The sequence below is a fragment of the Sceloporus occidentalis genome, unplaced genomic scaffold, assembly GCF_023333645.1.
Source record: "Sceloporus occidentalis isolate IW3139 unplaced genomic scaffold, rSceOcc1.0.p SCAF_1, whole genome shotgun sequence".
Lineage (NCBI taxonomy): Eukaryota > Metazoa > Chordata > Lepidosauria > Squamata > Phrynosomatidae > Sceloporus > Sceloporus occidentalis.
In genome coordinates this window covers 164,084,004-164,107,755 of record NW_028316981.1, presented here as the reverse complement: position 1 = coordinate 164,107,755, position 23,752 = coordinate 164,084,004, and the positions used below count along the sequence as shown (strand labels likewise).

The 23,752-nt window shown below is 41.4% G+C and overlaps 1 protein-coding gene across 5 annotated transcripts in view; it reads left to right on the top strand.

Moving 5' to 3' along the window:
* The window catches only part of LOC149322629 (electroneutral sodium bicarbonate exchanger 1-like), a 127,579-nt gene that overhangs the window by 43,526 nt on the left and 60,301 nt on the right, over nucleotides 1-23,752 (top strand). For 3 of the 5 annotated variants that reach the window (XR_016271981.1, XM_089480521.1, XM_089480493.1), the window contains exons 2-6: nucleotides 3,544-3,651; nucleotides 6,796-6,877; nucleotides 14,743-14,877; nucleotides 16,152-16,287; nucleotides 20,413-20,573. Coding sequence is in view for 4 of the 5 variants with exons in the window: in XM_089480521.1 (XP_089336647.1) it covers nucleotides 3,544-3,651; nucleotides 6,796-6,877; nucleotides 14,743-14,877; nucleotides 16,152-16,287; nucleotides 20,413-20,573 (622 nt within the window). In the remaining variant the exon portion in view is untranslated. The remainder of the gene's footprint in view (nucleotides 1-3,543; nucleotides 3,652-6,795; nucleotides 6,878-14,742; nucleotides 14,878-16,151; nucleotides 16,288-20,412; nucleotides 20,574-23,752) is intronic. The other 2 variants (XM_089480507.1, XM_089480515.1) reach the window with 1 other exon arrangement.

Sequence of the window (23,752 nt, the reverse complement as noted above, 5' to 3'; positions counted from 1 at the left end):
CTGAGAAAGATAAGATTCCACACACACCCCTACAATCTCTTCCTGCTGAATTGAATGGAAACCACATTTGCAGCTTGAACTCAGTTTGTAGCAACTGAAATAAACTGAGGACAAAGGCAGGACACGAGAGGAGGAGAGAGAAACAGAAACATTTAAAAAGCACTTGATAATGTGGGACAACAGAGGATTACTTGGAATTATCCCTGTCAAATTACGATGGTTGGAGGGTATGGAGACAGGGGTAGTCTTGGCATACAGCTGGGTAAAATGGTATCCTCCAAGTAGCATCATGAGGAGAAGGAGGAGAGAACTAGATTCCCCTTGATTCTTTTCAAAATCCCTGACTTTTAAACTGGTACAGAATCTCCATAACAGGACTGGGCAATTGTGGTTTTCCAGATGTACTTGGTTTGCTACTTCCATCTGCCCTAGGCAGCACAGCTAGTGGTGAACAATCATGGGAGTCACAGTCCAAAACATTCACTGAGACACAGTTGCCCTACCCCTGGAATAGAAGAAGGCAACATTTTAAATTGTTGGCTTTGATATAGAGGTGGAAGCAGGGATTTGGGTCACTTCTACATCAGGCCACACATATATCTTGGCATGGCACTGGTGCGAGAGATGGTGGTGGAAAACTGGGAGTGGAGAAAGGAATGGGTGGTGTTTGGACATCCTGCAGCCTTTTTTTTTTAGGAAGAGACCTTGGACGTTATCAGACAAGGGAAATTGGAAGTATAATCCAATGGCAATCTGAACACAATCATGGTGTTTAACGTTATTGCGCGATAGACTACCACACACAATTTCGGGCAATGGGAAGTCAGTTTGAATGCAGTTCAAATTCACGTAAATTCGCTGAACTAGCAAATTCACGTAAATGTGTTCTGGCCCCACTTTCTTTTCATTCGAGCAGGGGTAGGCATCTGGTAGCCCTCCCAGATGTTGCTGGATTTCTGTCATCTCTCTTTGCCCTTGCTTTAGAGAAGCAGCCACGTTTGGTGTAGTCAGCAGCTATTATGATTATTCATAGGATTCACGATTATACATTTGTGTTACCTGTTAAATGAGCAGCCACAACCTTACTGAACTGTAATACCCATTGATTGTCCACTGTTCAGCTAGTGAAAGAAGGTGGAGATCCATATGAACAATATTGTCTTTGTTATAATTAGATTAGGACTTAAACACAAGACAATTCTCTTAATTTTTCATGTTGCGAGACTTGTCGAGAAGATCTGAGGTTTTGAAAAACGTTCAGCATGTTGAAATGAGGTATAAAAATCCTCCAGAATGAAGTCTCGAGAGGCCTGGCATAGTTCATTTATTCTCAGGTCAGAATTTCCCCCCACCTTTCCCCCCACTGTCACATAACACATAACCCTTTCATGTATTGCAGTCATTGTGACTAGCAGTGTCTTAGGAATTCAGTCTTCATGAATCTGGATGTGAGCTGATTGGATGGACAGCTATCAGATTAATGTGCAGATCAGATCTTAATAATCTTGTGAATTTTGCATTTATCTGAACTTTTGTGGCCCTGTAAACACTTTCATAATGTGCCAAAATGTATTCTAAAATTCCTATTTTAGATTAAAAATGTTTAGAAATACTGTATATAATGATGTTTAAGTATAGAAATTTTAGTCAAAAAATTGAACCCAAAAGCATGAGTCGACTTATCCATGAGTCAATATAAGTACTGTGTTTTAACTCTTATAAAACAGGAACCATCCCCTGATGAAAAGCAAGACTGTCATCTGGCCTGGAATCACTGACTCTCCTTTCCTCTGTCATCCATTCAGCCTTTAGTGTAGCACAAACATTTATACCTGCTGGAATTTTGTAATTTCTTTGGCATTATTTTCCTTTGCTTCATCCATTGTTACATGCCCCTCTTACAATTATTCATGGGTCATATCAAAATTCATAATTTTGTCCCCAAAACTTGCCCTTGATTTATACATGTGGTTGATTTATAGTTGAGTATATATAGTTTATACATTTAAAACATGCATATTTAGAAACATGATTTTTTGAAAGAAAATGCATTCAAAATAATATTTACATTTTGGGTGGATTTAAAATAATGACACATTAATGTGGAAAAATGAGAGAATGAATTTTTAAGGAATGCATGCAAAACTGACCCAGAATAGAAATACATTGATTTAATATTTCTGGCTTAAATAATGACCCATGGGGATGGAGTAAGCCTTAGACAGCATAGAAGACAGAGGAGAAGCCAAGCAGTTGGCACTTAGTTTTTCGGAAACTCAGATCTCATTTCATACAAAAGAAATCCTCAAATCTACCTATTGATTTCCATAAGGCTCTTCAGTAAACAACTGCATACTGGGGGAAATTGCAAAGGCAACATTGAAATGAGGGAATGAACAAAATTCATATTGCATTACAAGCTCAAACTTGCTCAACAGCCTAGCACCACCATTCTGGAGGTGAAACTGGTTTTCTTGTGCTGTCAACCAAGTAATCATCAGTGGAAAGAAAACAAAACAAAAGCCTTAACTATAATAAGAACATATCTGTGCTTCTAGAGTAAACTTCATCATGGAGCTAATCCACACAGTATTAGCTTTCCCAGAATGCTCTCTATATTACAGAACATTATAAAGACAACCACAGCAGAATTTGGAATACATTTATTTTTTTTTTTGCCTGCTACTCCAATAATGTTTGAGCAAGCACAACCATACTGATTTAGGAATTCTAGGAGATTCATCATAAACCCTAATTTCCCCCCATTTCTGGTCTAGGGTGCCTGTCAGAGGGACTGAATGTATGTGAGAGTGTAAGAGAGTGTGTGGGTACGTATAGGTGTGTGAGAGAAGATCTAGTTATTACTGTACATGCATAGTTCCACTTTTGTGTGTGAATTGTTCAACAGGGAGAAAGGGTTCATATACAGCCATCCCTCCATAGCCATGGATTTTTATCCACGAATTCCACCATACATAGCTTGAAAATGTTTTAAAAATATAAATTCCCAAGAACAAATCTTGATTTTGCCATTTTATATAAAGGACACCATTTTACTGTGTCATTGTGTTTAATGGGACTTGAGCATCCACGGAGCTTGTTATCCATGGGGAGTCCTGGAACCATACCCTAGTAGTGGATACCAAGGGCCCTCTGTATATACCAGAATTTATATAAGCCCAGAAGGAAATTCAACATTAGACCCTTATGTTCTTCAGTCACCCGTTGGTGCTCTTGGACCTCTCAGCGGCTTTCGATACCATCAACCACGGTATCCTTCTGGAATGCCTGAGAGAGTTGGGCATCAGGGGCACTGTATTGCAGTGGTTCCGGTCCTATCTCTCGGGCAGATTCCAGATGGTGTCACTTGGGGACAGCTATTCGTCCAAGAGGGAGATCAAGTCGGGCATCCCTCAGGGTGTTATTCTGTCCCAAATGCTGTTTAATATTTACATGAACCTGCAGGGTAAGATCATCTGGAGATATGGGGCGGGATGTTATCAGTATGCTGATGACATCCAAATCTATTTCTCTATGTCTCAGACTGCTTCAGTGACTAAAGAAGGCATCTCTCCTCTGGATGAATGTGTTAAGTCGCTAATGGACTGGATGAGGAAAAACAAACTCAAATTGAATCCAAGTAAGATGGAGGTACTTGCCATAGGGAACCCAAATCCGGGTTTTGAGATATGTCAACCAGTCCTGGACGGGGTCACACTTCCCCTAAAGGACTGTGTTCGCAGCTTGGGGGTGCTCCTGGACTCGCCGCTTCAGTTGTCATCTCAGATTGACATGATGGCCAGGAGTGCCTGCTATCAGATTTGACTGATATGCCAGCTGTGGTCCTACCTGGAACTGGGTGACCTAGAAATGGTAGTACATGCCCTGGTAACCTCTCGTCTTGGTTTCTGCAATGCATTCTACATGGGGCTACCCTTGTGCCAAATTCAGAAGCTTCAATTAGTCCAAAATATAGCAGCCAGGTTGGTTGCTGGGAAGCCTAGGTCAGACCATATAACACCTATCCTAAAAGCTCTTCACTGGCTGCCAATCAGCTTCTGGGCACGATAAAAAGCAGGGGTAGGCAACCTTTTTGAGCCGGGGGCCAGGTTGCTGTCCCTCAGACAACTGGGGGGGCCGAAGCCAGGGGGTGGAGCTTCCACCCTCCGGGGGCGGAGCCGCACACGGGGGGGAACTTCCACCCTCTGGGGCGGAGCCGCATGCCAGAGCAGAGCTTCCACTATCCAGGGGTGGAGCCACATGTCAGGGGCGGAGTTTCCACCCTCCGGGGGCGGAGCCACATAATAATAATAATATTTGCAAGAAGCTACTAGGGCTGGCAATGCCATAACACAGGCATGCACACTGTCTCAACCCAGAAAAGAGCAAGCAAGTCCATGTGGGGGGATTTTGCAAAGAGAATATTAAAGGATAACAACAACAATAATAATAGCAATATTTGCAAGAATGGAAGCGACTAGGCAAGGCCACAAAACAGCAAAAAATGCATGCACACTGTCTCAACCCAGAAAACAGCAAGCAAGTCCATGTGGGGGGATTTTGCAAAGAGAATACCAAAGGATAACAACAACAATAATAATAGCAATATTTGTAAGAATGGAAGCGACTAGGCAAGGCCACAAAACAGCAAAAAACGCATGCTACTGTCTCAACCCAGAAAAGAGCAAGCAAGTCCATGTGGGAGGATTTTGCAAAGAGAATACCAAAGGATAACAACAACAATAATGATAGCAATATTTGTAAGAATGGAAGCGACTAGGCAAGGCCACAAAACAGCAAAAAATGCATGCACACTGTCTCAACCCAGAAAACAGCAAGCAAGTCCATGTGGGGGGATTTTGCAAAGAGAATACCAAAGGATAACAACAACAATAATGATAGCAATATTTGTAAGAATGGAAGCGACTAGGCAAGGCCACAAAACAGCAAAAAATGCATGCACACTGTCTCAACCCAGAAAAGAGCAAGCAAGTCCATGTGGGAGGATTTTGCAAAGAGAATACCAAAGGATAACAACAACAATAATAATAGCAATATTTGTAAGAATAGAAGCGACTAGGCAAGGCCACAAAACAGCAAAAAACGCATGCTACTGTCTCAACCCAGAAAAGAGCAAGCAAGTCCATGTGGGGGGATTTTGCAAAGAGAATACCAAAGGATAACAACAACAATAATAATAGCAATATTTGTAAGAATGGAAGCGACTAGGCAAGGCCACAAAACAGCAAAAAACGCATGCTACTGTCTCAACCCAGAAAAGAGCAAGCAAGTCCATGTGGGGGGATTTTGCAAAGAGAATACCAAAGGATAACAACAACAATAATAATAGCAATATTTGTAAGAATGGAAGCGACTAGGCAAGGCCACAAAACAGCAAAAAACACATGCCACTGTCTCAAACCACTTTCTTTCTCTCCCTTCCTCCCTCCCTCTCACTCCCACCCTCTCTCTCTCTCTCTCTTCTCCCCTCCCTCCCTCTCTCTCCTCTCCCTCTCCCCTCCCTCCCTCTCTCTCCCTCCCACCCACCCTTTCTCTCTCTCTCCTCCTCCCCTCCCTCCCTCCCTCCCTCCCTCCCTCTCTCTCCTCTCCCTCCCACCCACTCACCCACCCTTTCTCTCTCTCTCCTCCTCCCCTCCCTCCCCCCTCTCTCTCCTCTCCCTCCCACCCACCCTTTCTCTCTCTCTCCTCCTCCCCTCCCTCCCCCCCCTCTCTCTCTGCCTCCTCCTCCTTCCCCCCGCCCCTCCATTTATAGGAGGGAGGAGGGAGGGCGGAGCCAGGAGGGAGGTGGGCGGAGCCAGGAAGGAGGTGGGCGGCGCCCATTTGAAGGCCCGGTGCGGCTCCTGGAGCCCTGTTTCAGGGCTCCGGCTGCCGCATCGGGCCTCCCAGAGGCCCAGTGCAGCTCCTGGAGCCCCGATTCAGGGCTCCAGAGGCCGCATCGGGCCTCCCAGGGGCCCAGTGCGGCTCTTGGAGCCCTGTTTCAGGGCTCCGGAGGCCGCATTGGGCCTCCTAATGGGCGCCGCCATTTTGCCCTTCAAAATGGCGGCGAAGTTTGCCTTTGAAGGGTAAAATGGCGGCTGGAGCGGCCGAAATCAGTGGCGATTTCGGCGGCAGGAGGGACCGGGGGCCGGCAGAAAGGCGCCCGCGGGCCGCATCCGCCCACGGGCCGGAGGTTGCCAACCCCTGATAAAAAGCGTTGGCTATTACCTATAAAGCCCTACATGGCTTGGGTTCAGCGTACCTCTGGGAGAGTCTCTTCCCATATAATCTACCCCGTACTCTTAGGTCCACTGGGAGGAATCTTCTGCAGCCAAAGAAGACCAGGTTGACTACAACTTTCCAGAGGACCTTCTCATCAGCCGCTCCAAAACTGTGGAATGGCCTGCCGGATGAGATCTGTCAGACTGATACTCTTGAAGTCTTTAAAAAGGCAGTTAAGATGGATTTTTTCCGGCATTGTTTCCTACAACTAATTAGACTGCTCCTCTGCCTATAGTCACTCTACTCTCCGCTTGTCTTTATAATTTTTAATTCAAATTGGAATTTTAATCTGAATTTGTTTTTAAACTGAAAAATTTGTCTTTTTTTGGGAATGGGGATTGTGATTTTATCACTTTGTATTATGTAATTGTTATTTGCTTATATTTTGGAACCTGCCTCGATCCGAAAGGGAGAGGCGGGCTAATGATAATAATAATAATAATAAATTAGTTTTGGGATGAATAGATTTGTGCATGAATACATTTGAGTGATGCATCCTATTTATTTTTCTAACAGAGACCCGAGGATGAGGCTGTTGTGGATCGGGGGGGCACCAGCAATGTTGTCAACATTCATTATGAACCAGAAGAGCTGGAAGGTGAGACTACTGTTTCTTGTTGTCCCCACTCATCCCATTTCTCGCTTTCTCTTGCCCCATTTTTGTCTCAGGTCACCAATCATTAACAATTTGGTTACTGAAATAAATATGCTTTTGTATAATTTGTATGTGACATAACCAAACTTATTACTGTAATATTGTTTGCCAGAAAAACAAACAAAAAAAATCCAGTAAAATCTAAGTTATTTGCACAGAAAATGTAAGTTCTGCTTTTAGGATTTGAAATTCTCTGATTTTTAATGATGGTTCCACTTTTTGATGTTTTAGTTCAGGCTCAACAATTCAGAGTATGGTGATTGGTGTTTTGGTATTGGTCACATTTGAAACAAAGTAGAAATGGAGGTAGAATTTGTCTGGCATGGTAATTTTAAAGCAGAGGTGGGCAATTTGATGGCCTCTTGGTTGTTGTTGAACTGCAGCTCCCTTCAGCATTAGCTGATATGTATCTCTCAATCTAGGTGTGTGAAGCTGCCTTATGTAGTTAGCCACGGAACTACAGGTTGCAGCATCTGCCATGTCAAAGGGTGGGCAATGTGTGGCTCTGCAGGTGTTGTTGTACTGCAGTACCCAGCATTCATCACCACTAGCTCTTCTGTCTAGGACTGCAGAGAGTTGCCATCAAACAACATCTGGAGTTCTTCATGATTGCCACCCTGTTCTAGGCTGTAAAGTACACTTGTCCCTTCACATTTGAGGCTTGCACTTTTGCAGATTTTATTATTCATGGATTTTATTAATATGTTCTCTCTAGGAATATCTAGGACCTTCAGTGCAACTCTATGGTTACATTTAACTAAACTCTGTGGTCAACATCTTCTAGACATTGACCATAGAATTGTGCTGGATGAGCTATAAATGCCTAGTGGAGTATTCTTTCTAGGAATATCTAGGTCCTCCAGCGCAACTCTATGGTCAACTTTAAAAGTCGCACTGAAGGACCTAGAGATTCCTAGAGAGAACACTCCAATAGGCATTTGTAGCCCCTCCAGCACAATTCTATGTCGGTGTCTGGCAGATGTTGACCACAGAGTTGCACTGGAGGATCTAGAAATTCCTAGAGAGATGTTCTCTCAGGTAAAAGCATAGTATTTTTTGTTATTTACAGTTGTTCCACATTCACGGAAGTCCTGTGCCTCTAACCCCAGTGAATGTGAAGGGATGAGTGTATACTTAGGTTGTGAATTTGCTCCACTGAGTCACACTGGTCATTGAATCCTCTTCAGTAGGAAGGACTATAAAACTGTTTCTTGTCTGAGTTAGCAGTTGCTCAAGCAACAGGATCTGTCTGGCTCTAGGGTGCGTTTGGGATTGTTATTCCTAATTCTTTCATAATTTCTGGTTTCTGATTTGCTCCATGGTTTCAATTCCTGCTTTGGCTTGTGACTCCAGCCAGTGGTCTACTTCTCTATTCTGATTACTTGCTGCTGCTTCTCTGGCTCAGCTGTTAGTCCTGACTCACTTGAGCAGCTGTCTATGGTTTATCCAAAGACCTTCAAAACTGCAAGGAATAAAAATGTGACTTTCATATATGTAATATAAATCCTGAGACCGATATTAATGTGCCTCCCATGCATATGAAATCTATGAAGCCCTCAGTTGGGGATCCCAAAGCACTGTGTAATTGGACTTCTGTCCTTATAAAATGGTTGAACATTCCAGGATAAAGATTCTTCAGTGCTGTGTAAGAACACCCAGTATCATGAGCTCTCTGCAGTGTCAATAGCATCCTTTCAGTGGAGCTGTGACTGCTGCATGAATTCTTAAATGCAAAAGTGTGTTTTAAATGTCTTAACTTCTATTATGTGACAGTGTGAGTATTTTCCCAGCATGTGAAACAAATAGTTAACCTGCAAGTATCACCTGCTGCTGCTTCTGTTTGCAAATGTCCCTTTGAATCAAACCATTCCTTAGCACAAACAGTTCCACTTTATGTCATGACAATTTTTGATGTACACATGATGCAGATAAACAAGGCTCTCACAGAGCTTTATCATGGCCAAAAGCCTAAGGAAGATACAGGCACACTCTCTGTCTCAGTCATGCCCGTGTGTGTGTGTGTATTGGTCTTTTAAAAAATTGACAGATTTCCAGAAGATAAAGGCTGCACCCAGCCATGATGATGTATAATTAATGCCAGTAAGAAATGCCATGAAGTACCAACAAAGGGCTAAAGAACTAGGAGATCATAAATATAGGACTATAACAGTTCTGAGAAATTTCAGTACCTACTCACATCTGAATACTGACGTAGACCAAATGTTGGCCCTTACTTTCTCTGTTCCTGTAAGAACAGTTTCTAGCGAAATGGTGTAAAAGGTGGGATCCCCAACAGAAAACAGAAAAAAGCAAGAGTTTTTAACCTCTAGAAGAAGAAAAAATCCTAGAGAGGCACAGGAAGTTGCCGATAGACATTAATATATTAATAAATAATTATTGTCTTGTCTCAACATGAAATAGAAATTTAGGATTAGTTAACAAACTGCAATTCCCATAAGAAATACACTAAAACCAATATACCGTAACATGATTATTATTAGATCTTCATTCAGTCATTCTATGAGGAACTCAGGGTTATTCCTACAAGTGCTTTGTGAGGTTTACTCCTCTCATGTGGCTCTTCTCATGAGAGTAGACAACATGCACAAACTGTTGTTAGCACATGGAAGCAAGCTGATATCATCTGAATTGATTCCAGGCCCTTGCAAGGAAGTTTACAAAATACTGATCTGGGGTACAAGGAGCTATACAAATCTTATTTGGGTTGTCTGGATGTTTGCTTTTGTAACCTTTAACACTGGTCAGCTAATTTTTTATTAAAATATTTTTTAATGAAATCATTTTATTTATTTTTTTAATGAAAAGATACCAAGTAATGTACTTGCTGCTTTCTTTCTACCATCAACTGAGAGTTTCATGAAAGTGTACTGGACTGAGATTGAAGAAAATGAGTGAACAGAACCAAGAATTTAGATTCTCTTTCTAGAGCTGTGTGTGTGTGTATGTTTGTGTGTTTATATTTTTACAGTCTTCTAGATGTTGTGGGATTCTAACTCCCATTAGCCCTGGCCAGCACTTCTACTGGGATCAATGATCTTGCTGTCCATCAATGTCCCGAGGGCCACATGTACCCTGTCCCTTGATCTTGAAGAAATATGAATATGCATTCCCAATTCTTAAGAGTTTGATATAGAATATAAAATCTGTAGTTTGAAATTTAAAACTGGAAGCATTAGAAAAGAAACCAAATCTTAGAGGAATATATCAGCACTGATTCTGAGTCAGCATTCTAGTTCCTGAATTTACTGCATCTCAGGTTCAAAGATTTATGAACCGGTATTACATTTGTATCCTTAAATCTGGATCTGGTACCTTGTCTTGTCTTGTGCTGGGGTCCTAAACAAATTTACTAGAGGGTAAACTCAATTGGACACAGTGGCACCTGCTTTGAGTAGACATGCAGAGGACAGTACTATCAGTTGTTTATTTAAAAGTGAACATTTGTACGTCAGCTACAAACAGACTCTTGAGGTGGCTTAGAGCACTAATCTTCCTAACAGGATTTAGAAATCATTGGTGCTTATTGTATGCTCCTGGTCTCTGTCAAAGCTCATGCAAAGCAAGCAGGGAGTCAATTCTTATAAATAATTCCTTTTTATACCAAAGGGAATTCATTCTCAAGAGGAAGTCCAATCTCAGTACAAAGGCAAAGGGGGGAAATCTTTGTGGCTCCTTCCTCCGTTTCTTCTGTTTCAGTCTCTTTATTCTCTTTTTGGATCCTGTCTGGCACAATGTGTTTAAATTAGTAATAAAGTGTAGAACAACAAAATGTCCCTAAATCTTCCCTCCTTCCCAGTCTTTAGACAAATGAAGGTCGTGGTTTACCTGAGCATGGACACAAAAAATGAGAAGCCAGGCACTTCCATTTCAGTGCTAGGGCCCTATCTTGGAATAAAGGCAAAGGTGGAGGTCTCTGAGCATGAAATGAGTACATTTTCCTTATCCCTAAGAAACCATAGCCTGATTCCTTTTAAGATGGAGGGCGGAGGTCTTCCAGGTTGCAGATTGATCAGTGCAGGACCTGGGAGAGCTCCCAGCCTTGACTGTCTCTAAGCCATGAATAGCTCTGAAGTGAATGCTTAAACAGTAAAACAGGCCAACTGGATGTCCAACCTCTGGTCTTTATTAAGAAAGTAGCAAAAATGTAGAAGAAATCTAGCGTGAAGGTGTGCAGTCTGGAATCTCTCTAGTATCTCTCTGGGTAGCAAGCTGGTATGACTGGCTACATTCCAAGTGTGCCCACTTTCTTTTTAGCTGGGACTTGCAAACATTGCCATTTAGGAAACATCTTGTCCTACACAATTTTGAGGATGTGGATTCCTTTCTTGAAGAGTAGGAATATCCATTCTCATGGGCAGGGTCTAGAAACATTTTTTGTGTGTGCCCTGGACCATTATCCTTCTGTCTGATATTTAGGTAGATAGATAGAAAGCTAATAATTAGTTCTAATAATTCAAAGACATAGCTGTGTTAGTGCCTTATTGCATGAGGGAAAAAAAAGCCAAAACAGGGCAGGACATTAGTGGCTTTCTCCATGCCTCTCCACATGCTGTTGTAGCACTTCCATTCTTTTTCCCAGGGAGACTGTTGTAAAAATGTACCTTTTGTCAAATGGATTTTTCCAGTGCAACAAAAGGCAGGCTTTTACGACTGTCACCCTTGGGAAGAGAATGGAAGCACTATGACATCATGCTGAGAGGCATGGAAGAAGCCGCTATTCTCCCACTCTGTTTCGCCTTTCTTTTTTGCCTTTCATGAAATAAAGCTTTTAGTCTGGACCAGTGTGCAAAGGGAGCCTGCACCTTTGAGTCTCACTGAGAGGAGGAAATTGATAGCATAAACTTTTATAGACTTAAGTCTACTTCATCAGATGCATCTTTGTTTGTCTCAAAGGTGCTACAGGATCCCTTTGCAATGAGCTTACAGTTACTAAGGCCACGACAACTCACCTTTTTCATGCATCAGTACAACACTTTGTTTATAACACATATTTGTTTATGCCATTAGCCTCAGAGAATTCTCACTGGGCTTTGATCCTAATGGGAGATTCTGGCAGCATAATTATATTTTAAGTCCAAACCCACTAGAGATTAAACAGAGTGCTCTTACAATTCCCCCATTGAAGGAAAAAAAATGACAAAAAGCCATAATAATGGCTGCTAAGGAGCAACTGAGATGCAGAAATCCAGCCACTGGCTCTTGTTCCTGCCACATTGTGGACACATCACACCACAAGTTACCAAGAATGGGTCTGCATTGTAGTAGTACCTGTACCAGTTATATCATTGCTAGTGCTTAAGTAGTGGCTTCCCAATGGTTAAAAAAATCTTCTTCTGTTAATCCCCTCTCTCCCCATGGTCTGTCTCAACGGGAGAGCTGGCTATCTCTCGTTTTCTCAACTGGCAGCACTAATGTTTGCTTTTATTGCCCCAGTCTAGACATACTGTAATAAGGTCTGCATGATGACTATTCAGAAGAAGCAAGTGATGCAAAACATGCTGCTTCACCTAGTGAAATCAAATGGGCCATCAGAAATGCAGGAACTGCATGGCTCTTTATAAAGCTCTGATCTAGAGCTTAAACAGCTTGGGCCTTGTGAGCACATACCCCATATTTCCTTTTTAATGTAGAGCTGTTCTAGGAAAACAGACTTTAGACATCCCCAGAGAGAGGGATTCGTGAAAAAGATGTTGACAGGAAGGACAGAAAAATGGGGAAGGTCTTCTAAAAGAGGATGGGCCTATACAGCATCATTATGTCCTCCTCATGACATTCACTGAAATGCACAAACATCACTCTACTCACCAACACCTTTGTCATCTTTGTAATGTTTTAGATGGGGGATGTACATGTTGGACTTCGGGACTGTGCACACTGACCATAAAGGCCGGCTTGGAGGTGGAGTTGGGGTGTGGTGTTCACATGACACATGCTCTGACTCCGTCCCCAGGGCAGTATGCCTTCCTGCAATTCTGCACATGTCTTCCTGTAATTCTGTAAAAATTTGAAAAATTCATTTACAGAATGAATGAAAGAGCCACCAGAAAATACAAAGGTCACATGCCGTAAACTATGATTAATCTTCTGTTTCACCTTTTCAGTTGTTTTTGAATATCCCAGTTTCTCTCTCTTTGTTCTAGTTTTTCCCTTCCTCTTGCAAACGGAGTTCAAAGTGCAAAAGCAAAATTTGCACTCAATGGGGGGTGGGGTGCGTGTGGCAGATGAGGAAATGGTGGAGTCTTGTCTTACCTAGTAGTCTCAGAAAAAAGCATAGTGCTGCAGCCTCTCTTAGATTGTGCATTCTTTTTCACAAAGTAACTTTTGCCATCTTGATCACACTTTGATACTACTTGGCCCACTTGTTTCCCGGTTTTCGTCTGCAAAATGTTGGAGGATATGAACTCATAGACCTCTCAAAATGCAAAAAAACAATTTATTGCCCCCAGCCCACCCCATTAACCAAAGAAGCAATAAAAGGGAGTAGAGTCATAACCTATTTGTAATAAAGAGAAAGGAATGCTTCATTTCACTGCTCTCGTAAATATTCATGTTTTAGCCAAACACTAAAATTGTAAGATGTTGGACCTTGGCAAATCTCAGGTAGGAGGGCATTTCCCTGGATGGGTACCATCATCTAGAAGGACCTACCTCTTGTTGCCATCTTCTGTTTGGGTAATCTGGAATAGCCCACACCCATTATGAATGGAGTAGCTTTAAGTTACCCAGGTCCTAAACTGTTTAGATTTAAAATTGTATAAACCCAACAATTTGGAACTGGGCCAGAAAAAGAGTGACAACCAGTGTATAAAAGGTGAAGAATACAGGAGGAAGTTGTGTCTGTAGGTTTTCTCCCCAGCTCTGCAGAACAATTTTGACCAGACACTAAGAAGGGAAAAAATCTATAGAGGTTGTGTCTGCCTTATCTGAAATGCTTGGGGCCAGAGGATTTTGGATTTTTTTTGCATATGAATATTTTCATATACATAAGGACATATTTTGGAGATGGGATCTGTCTAAATATGACATCCATTTATTTTTTGTATATACTTTATAATTTTATACACAATATTTTTTAATAATTGTGTGAGTGAAACAAAGTTTGTGTACACTGAACTGTCAGAAAGACAAGGTGTCACTATCTCAACCACCCATGTGCACAATTTTGGAGTATTTTGGATTTTGGAATTCTGGGTAAGGGATATTCAACCTGTATGAGGTTTCTAAATGGATAATCTAGGAATAGTATTAACAGACTCATAATGAGAAAAACATGGCTAAGGCTGATAATATTCCAGAATAAAAATTTGAGAACCAAGCAAAGCATTTTTCAGATGCCAGCCCCATCACAGACAAAGTGGGTAATGTAGGGATGAGTAGTCTTTACTTTGACAATGACAGTGGGCAGGAGATGGCCTGAATGTACCCCTTCTTGTGCCTTACCTCCCCCATAGTCCATTACTTTGGCCACTTTTTTCCATTCCTTTCTCTCCTACTAAAAGTGAACCATGAACAGAATTCTGGCTGGATTAGTCCAAGAATGTCTCTTCTGCTTTATATGTGAATGAAGTGGATATATATATAGAGAAAAACCACTGTTGTGTCTACTTTGGACCTCCATGTTTTCCAGAAATGTTGGAAGACTATTCAAAGCTTTCAAAAGTCAAACATGGCTGGGATTTACACATGGAAGCTATGATGGGGAATGACATCCAGTGCTGAAATGCACTGCTATGGTGCCTGTAATGCAAAGCATAAACATATTTACTGTCTCCCCCCCTTCCCTGCAGGGCACAGAACTTTGTATGTTGGGGTACGGATGCCTTTGGTAAGACAGGGCCACAGACATCACAGACCTCATGGCCAGAAACACAGAAAACGAGATCGGGCAAAGGAAAGTCTTCCAGAAGACCCGGAGTCCCATGGTAAGTGTGAAGGAACAGTTATTTTACATGGGGGACATGCTGGGGGTGTAAGGAATTGCCTTGTAATAATAATTGGTCAGCTCTGGGATCCATGTTGCTCTCCAAAGCCTCAGGCAGAGTTTGTCTCAACATGCCTACCTAAGAGCCTTTAATGTTTTGCTATTAAAAATCAGGCCCTGATTCTTCCAAAGGTTTTGAGTTGGCTAAAGGGAACCATCTGTGCAATGGTCAGAATATTATAGAGCTGCGTAGGACGCACAGTTCAACTCTCTGCTTGATATAGGAAACACAGGACTAGAGTATCCCCAGGAGATGGCTGTCTAGCCTCTTCTTGAAGCCCTTCAGTAATCAGGAGCCTTCCACCCCTCGAGACAATTGGTTTCATTCTCAAAATATTCTTACTGTTCTTTCTTTTTCTCATAATGTTCCACTCAAGTGTACCATCCTGTGGCTTGAGCTTATGGGGTCTATTCTGCCATCTGGGGGCACTGGAGAAGAAGCTTTTGTTGCCTTCCATGTGACAACCCTTCTTGTATTTTGAAAGTGCCATCATGTCCTCTTAGTCTTCCTTCCTCTAGGCTAAGCAAAACCAGTTGTCCCAACCTTTACAGTTAGAATTTTGTTTTTCAAAATCATGTCCCTAGTCTTTTTGATGCTTTCCTTTGACCCTGTTCAAGTTTATCTTTATCCATAAAATGTAATCAAATTATCATGCTTTGGAAGAATAGCTCTAGTTAAAATGAAAATCTTACCAAAACTAATTTTTAATTCAGAATGATACAATTAAAAATAGCAGAAGCTGAATTAAATAAGTGGCAACAATTATTAAAAATGTATATTGCAATGGAGGAAAAACAAGTAGAGTAAACAAGCAATTATGGTTAGAGAATATGGATGGGAATGGCTCCGGGGAAGGGGTGCACTGAGGTGATATTTAGTATAACATAAGTAAAGTGTAAAAGCATATATTTGTATGAAGAATGTGTTATAATTTGTATTATAATTTTTTTTAAAAAGCTACTACTAATAAAAAAATATATAATCAAATGTGGAGTGCTGACTGTAGCCCAAAGTGCAGCCAACACTTTCTTTATCTATGCTTTTATCTGTTTATATTGCTGTCTTACTGATGATTCATTGTTCCTGCAACTTACAAATCCCATGTCTAAAAATATTACAAGGTTTATCCCACCTTCTCGTTTCAAAAAGTGATTAAATATATTTTGAATAATTTTCTCCCCAATCACACTCTTTCTTCTGCCTCTTTTTGTTAGATACTCCGTCTCAGAGAGTTCAGTTTATCCTTGGAATGGAAGAAGATGAGGAACATGTTCCCCATGACTTGTTCACTGAGATGGATGAGATCTGTGTGAAAGAGGATGAGGAGTCAGAGTGGAAAGAAGCAGCAAGGTAAAGCAAAAGGCAATGATTGTATGCCACCTTCTTATGTAGTTGTTTCAGCTCCACAGGATTAAGCCAGAAACATAATGTAAGCACAGAGAGAGAAGCTCTAAAGGAGGAGATAACTTACCTGCTGCTGTGACAGCAGAAATGCAGTTGGACATACTGCTTGCTGAATGCTAATACTGGACAGATCAATATGCTGGGCAGATCAATACTACAGTATGCCTGAAGTGTGGAGTGGAATTGTCCCAGTAACCTTTCCATGTATGTGCAGAATAAGGTTCAGAAGGAGAATCATAAACTTCCAATTCTACTTTCTGCCCTTGTTGCAGGACTATTCCAGATGTTCTAGTATTAGTGGGTGCTTCTGAACCCAGAAGATTTCCCAGTGTTGTTGACTATTATGATCATGATCTGAAACTTTCTAGTGCTATTTCACTGTGCCAGTGTAGAGGCTTCTGCTCAACTTACCACACTGGGGAACTTGCATCATTACATACCGGATTCCATTGAAATGCAGGGTTTCTTTTAGATTGCTTTGTTTCTCCTGGGTAAAGATAAAGTAGTCCCTTGACGTGAATGTCTAGTCCTAACCAACTGTAGGGGGTGGTGCTCATCTCCATTACTAAGCCGAAGAGCCAGCGTTGTCCAACGATGAATCCGGTGGTTATGTGGCCAGCATGACTGTACCAAATGCTGTTACCTTACCACCGTAGTGGTACCTATATATCTACTTGCATTTGCATGCATTTGAACTGTTAGGTTGGCAGAAACTGGGAATAGTGACAGGAGGTAACCTCATCATATAGCACTTGGGTCTTGAACAGAACTATTAAACTGCTGCCAGACTCCACTTTGAGTGAATTGCAAAGATGTCTCTAGTTCAGAGGTGCATTTAATGCACTTCCAAGCCATTCAAAATACATGAGTAAATATATCTTAAGTAGGAAAATACCATTTGCCAAGCTGACACAAAGCAAGTCACTGTGCATTCGTGGTTGTCTTGCTTTGTTGCTTGATGGTGCCATCTTCTGGCAAAACAATTGTTGCCTCTTCTATACCTTTCATTTTTCAAAACAAACAGAACAAAGCTGAAAGATTGAAACAGTCACTGTCAGGGTTGTAAGCCTCTGCATAAAAGAATAAATAATTTCAAATGTTTTCTGCCTCTCTGGCAAGATTATGAGAGGTTTCGTGCATTTTTCAATTTTTTTTTTTTTTTTTGCATTTGAGGACTTATATGTGGAAAGTTTCTTGTCTCCCAAATCCTTGGTTTTGGTTGGAAAATCAGATTTTTGTGTGTGCAGAAAACACTATCATGCACAATTTGTTTGGTTTTTCCCCCCTGTGTATTCCTCCCTCCCCCCAATGACCTGAAATCTGAAAAAAAATCTGTCAGTGATTGACAGATTTCTCAGTGGGGTATCTTGATGTGTCTTCTCAAAGAAGTACATGTATTCTTTACATCCCTACTGGTAACTGCTCCTACATCTGTACTTGCTTGTGAGGACTCCAGTTCTTTGCTCATTTTGATTAAAAAAAAGATCCAAAGCATACTGCAGAAATAACCCAGTTTGAGACCACTTTAACTGCCCTGACTCAGTGCTAGGGAATTTTGGGAATTGTAATTTATTGTGGCACCAGAACTCTCTGACAGAGAAGGCTAGATGTTTCACAAAACTACATTTACCAGAATTCCCTAGCATTGAGCTAGGGCAGTGAAAGTGGTCTCACACACTGGATTATTTCTGCAGTGTGTTTGGGACTCAAGTCTCTTTAAAGTGAAGAAAATATTGCTAGAGTCTTCTGAAGAACAGGGCTCCATTAGGAAGATCTGAAAGAATTATGAACTCTGCTCCCTGCAAGATTGTGTTATTAGTAAAATCATAGAGCTGGAAAGGAATACCAGGGGCCATCTAATCCTAACCCTATACCATGCAAGAAAACACAAATATTTGATATGGGAGAACTGATGAGCTCTCCTGGAATTTAGTTTAGGAGTGGCTATTGATTTTTAAAAGGGGGGAAATGGTCTGAGCAACTATGTACACTTGGCTTTTGACTTAGAGATACATTTCACTCTTTGTGAATACCTGGATTTGGGGAAGCATCTGTCATCCTGTGGTAGAGCATATTCATTATATGCAGAAAGGCCCAAATTCATTCCTAGGTTTCCATTTGAAAAGTATTGGGTAACAGCACTCAGTGTTGTCTCCTTGAGATTCTGAAGTGGTTCTGCCAGCAGCATTGGAAAATACTGAATAAGAAGGAGCTTTGTTCAGGGATCCCTCTGTTTTCCAGATGGGCCCTATCCCCAGCAACTACTCTCACCCACCAAAGCAAGAGCAGAATTTTTTTCTCCTCTGGCACCTAATTGTGACTGATAGGTGATTATTTTTCCATCCTGGAGGACATGCTAGGAGGTACAGCCCTCTCAATGTAGAGACTTTAGACTTCTGGAAGGTTCCTACCTCTGATTTAGGCCATTATCTGTTTGTATAAGTTCAGTAGTACACACATTTGTTTACTCAGAAAACACACATTTATGATGGGAGCTGTAAGCAAGTACAATGCCAAGGCAATGATCTTTCCTCCTTTCGGTAATCTCAGTAACAGAGATGTCCAACTGTCCATACATAAGCCTACGTAAGAGGTACCCATACATAAGCAAAAGAGAAGGAGCATTTTGTTGTATTTACATTTTATATCTTATACCAAGTGCTTCTACAGATGTTGTTAGATTACAGTTCCTACTACCTCTCACCATTGGATATACTGGTTAGGAGTCATGAGAGTTGTAGTCCGGCAGTGTCTTGGAAAACCACAAGTCCCCCATCTCTACCTTACATAAAAGCTGCCATAATGTTATCTTTAAAAAAAAAGCAGAAAAGCTTTGCATTTTTATGGGTTGTGTACAGCCTCCTTCCTCAATCTGGTACCTTACAAACTGTTCAGACAGTTCAGACTAAATTTCTCTGAAGATGCTGGCAAAACGTCAGGAATAAACTCTTCTAGAACATGGCCACATAGCCTAAAAAACCCACAAAAAACTATGGATGCTGGCCATGAAAGCCTTCGACTTCACATCGGTTTAGACTACAGTACTGGCATTATTCAGCAGGGACAGTTGTCACGATGATAGAAGCTGTACTCAAATACACGTGGGGAGCACCAAATTGAGGACATTTGGTTTTCAATAATTGTTGCTCAGCATATAGAACTGCTTAAATTCTGGCTTGTCTTGATTTTTGAAATGGTATTTTCCCCTCCTAGCTTGCAAGAACACTTTTTATACAATGAGTAATTTGGGTAGCTAAACTATGATAGTTTCTGCTGTGCCACATGCATTTTAAAAGTTACAAATACTTCTTGTTTGCTTCTTTTTTGATCAGCCATCCTTCTGTGTTTGTGATGTGTGCATGCTCTGCTTCACAATGGGAATCTTTGCTCACATTGCAGAAACCTTGGAGAAAAGGAAAGCATTCCTTTGTCTTGTTCTCATGCTGGTGGCAAGAACTCTTGTGGAGGCTTGGTGGATTTCAATGCGTTGACACAGCCTCTCTATTTCAGTAAAAGAAGTTTGGAAATATTGTTTCACATTCCCAATCAGATATTAATGATCATGATGAAATTCTGCCTTTCCTATGTGGTACCAGTTGTTCCCTTACTTTAATTTGAAGACTAAAACCCAGAGAAACTATGGGGCATTTTATAAATGGATGTAAATGAATCATTTGAAATCTCCATAATTATTAAGGCCATTGAAAGCATTTTGGAAAAGAATGCCTTGGTGGTTGGCAGCATCAAGGTCATTCTGTGTGTGTATGTGTGTTGTGTGCCTTCAAGCCATTTCTGACTTATGGTGACCCTAAGGCCAACCTATCATGGGTTCTTCCTGGCAAGATTTAATCAGAGAAGGTTTGCTATTGCCTTTCCTTTAGGCTGAAAGCGTGTGACCTGCCCAAGGTCAACAGTGAGTTTCATGGCTGAGTTGGAAAGTGAACCCTGGTCTCCAGAGTGGTCGTCCAACACTCAAACCACTATCACACACTGGCTCTCCAAGATAATTCTGCTAGAGCTTTTATCCTGCCTCTTTTGTGTGGATTCATGTCAGTGTGCATTCTCTTGCAGGTGGCTGAAGTTTGAAGAAGATGTGGAAGATGGTGGAGAGCGCTGGAGTAAACCATATGTGGCTACTCTCTCATTGCACAGTCTGTTTGAGCTGAGGAGCTGTATCATCAATGGGATTGTCCTTCTGGATATGTGTGCAAACACTACAGAAGATATTGCAGGTTCTGGTTCTTTTTTTCTTTTCTTTTTTGGTTCTGGTTCTTGACAGTTTAAAAAAAAAGATGGGGGTGGGACAGTTAGCTGAAAACCTTCATTTTTGTAGTATTATTGAAAGCTAAGCAGGGTCATGTCTGGTTAGTACTTGGACCCCACCCCAAAATCTTACAAATATTAAATAAAGTCTTTTACCAAAGCAAGCCCCACAGAGCAAATCATGTTTCCAATCAGCTGTTGGGAGCCCAGGGAAGCAACAGCAGAGATATCCCAGGCTGATGATGTGCAGCACCTTGCTGGCTTTCCTGGTCTTTACTGAGTTCCATCAAGACAATTCCATGGGTTTTTTAAATGGAAAGAAATCCCTCTGGACTCCATGTCATTTTGCATTCCCTGTTGTCTGCTGGACATAGGCTTCTTACTAATGGCACGTGTCTGATATCTGCATGTAAATAAACTAATAATTCTTATTCTAAAAACTGATTGCTTATATTTATGTCTAATGGGTGAGGAATGCATCTTAACAGGTGGTTGGTACAAGTTCCTCCCTGCATCCCAAGGTTGTTGCAAGCATATGGTGATGATAAGTGCAGCCAGATTCCAAAGTTATACAAATTTAACACCAGTGAAGGCCAAAGCCTAGCATCACTTGAAAGTTGCAAAATACAGTAACATCCAAACAATCATACCTTTATTGGGACAACCAAAATGCACAATTACATGTTGCAAGCTTTTGAAGTCACACTGGCTTCTTCATCAGGCAAACAGGAGAAAGAAATTGAAGATGTTAGTCATAGGCCTGCATTTTCTATTTCTGGTCTTAGTTCAGATGGTAGGGAGGGCTATCTGCAGGGTAGCACCTCCCTCTTTTTGGCCATGTGGTCACTGGTTGATTTTCAAATTCAAGGAAATTTAATGTCCATTTGCAGTTCAAAGAAGATTTTTTTTGGAATCCAGCATGTCTTCTTCCTTTGTGAAGCCAGAGGCTCCTGTGTTGGTAGAGAACACTGATTCTGAAAGCTGCAATAATTTCTGGGATAAATAAGCTAAAAAAGTTGGCATAACAGGTCAAGAAGGGTTGGTATAGAGGCAATTAGCTATGCCATCCTAATCTTCCTCATACAATGTTCTTCTGGTTTCCACTACATGGATGGAATACAGTAATACAGGTATACTTCAGTTAGTGAAGCAGATGTCTTCTTGGGATTTACATATTTCACAGAGACTTTGGTACCAGAGAGGTAAAAAAAAGCATGGAAAATATAGAGATTGGTTACTAGGGAACAAAAAATAAGAGTATTCCAACATGTTTCAGCAAACATTTTTTAAAAATGTAAAATGAATATTAAGTGCATGTGAAATGAAACACTCAGGTCAGGTATGTCTTGCATAATATTGTCAATCTTCTAGAGACTACCTGAAAATTTCTTCCAGAATGCATCTTGTGGTGAATTTTCCCCTCCTTTCAACAGCCTCCACTTCTATATGATTTCCATTTTGATGGCAGAACTTACAGATCTGGTTTTTTTTTTTAGCATACCAGGTTAGCTGATGAGACAGACTTATATGCTTTCCCCTTTTCTTTTAGTTTTGCTCTTCACACATGCTCAGTAAGTAATTCTGGACACAGCTGCTTGTCTGTTGTACATAAGCATACATAGCTACATTATGACCACTTACTGTAGAATCCCATTCTTTCCCTCATTCACACTTAGTCATAAACCATTTTTTGCATTGGATCATTTTGAATTGATGGAGCAATTCATTACCAAATAGATGTTCAGACTATGCTTGCCACACTTGAAGCTGTCTGTGTTCACATTTAAATTTGTAACAATTGAAAATGGCGATCGGAGTCATCACCCAGCAGAGAGGGGCAATGGGCAGAGGGGTGGAACATACCCATCCCAAAAGTCTTGCCAAACCACCATTCTTTTCTCTCTCTCAGCACTCACAGTTCTGTGGGGCTCTTTGTGATTTCAAATTTCCCACACTGTCAAAGTGGTCCCATTAAATCACCATGCAGGGGAAGTTGGCGGGGGTGGGTGGATTCCTTGGGTGGGCATGGTGTGGTGTGGCTTTTTACATTTTTTTTTTAACTTTGACAGCTTCTGCACACTGTCACATTTACGTGGGTTCATGGGAGGGGAGTCATGGGTGCCATAGGGGGATTCTTTTCTGGTATGGATGGATCCATGGGTGCTGTGAGGGCAGCCATGGATCCCTACAGGCCAGGGAAGAATCCCCCCACAGCACCCATGACTCCAAACCCTGTGATCCCATGCAAATGCAACAGTGGGCAGAAGCTGTCAAAGTTGTTTTTTTTTTTAAAAAAAACATGCCACACCATGCACCCCCAAGGAACCCCTGACTTACCCAACCTGTGGCCCACAGGGAAAAGGGAACCAATTCACTGGCAGAAATGGAAAACAGCTGCATGGTGATTTAAAGAGGCCACTTTGACTGCGTGGGAAATTTGAAATAAAAAAGAGCCCCACGGAACCGTGAGCACTCAGAGGAGAAAAAGAATACTTGTCAAGACCTTTGGTTATGGTCTATCCCTCTGCCCACCCTCTACCCATTGCCCCTCCCGCCTGGGTGCCCCGAATGTGATCGTCAGCACATTCACATTTGGGGCAACCTGCATCTTTTCAAAAGATGCGATAAAAGAACCCTATCCAAAAGAACTCATTCAGGTGGGCTTGTGTCAATTAATCCCAAACACACACGCAGATTTAATCGACTCAAGTGTGAACGAGCACCTACAACCCTGTTTGCAAACTGGGTTAAATCATAGTGTGAATGAGGCCCAAGTTTTATTGCATTGCTACACTGAAAGTCTTGTCTTTCTCCAGCCCTCCTGTACCACCCTTCAGATGCCATGCTGCAAAAAACCTTCCAATTAGACAGAAGACAAGAAAAGAGGGGACTGAACTATGAAAACAAATGCTTTGAAACATTTATTAGAGATTTTTCACCATAAAATCTGGCTTTCTGACAGTCATAAGAATTTTCTTTCACAGGATTTAGTGAGGTTTGGTGGGCCCAAATCCATATAGACAGCAGTGGTTTTGTTGCTTGCAACAAGCTAGCTAGACTTTAGGAAATTAATAAACTGATGATGATGGGGAAATTATCCTGAATTGTTAAATTGGCATCGCTTGGTGTTCCACAGGCTGCACCTTGC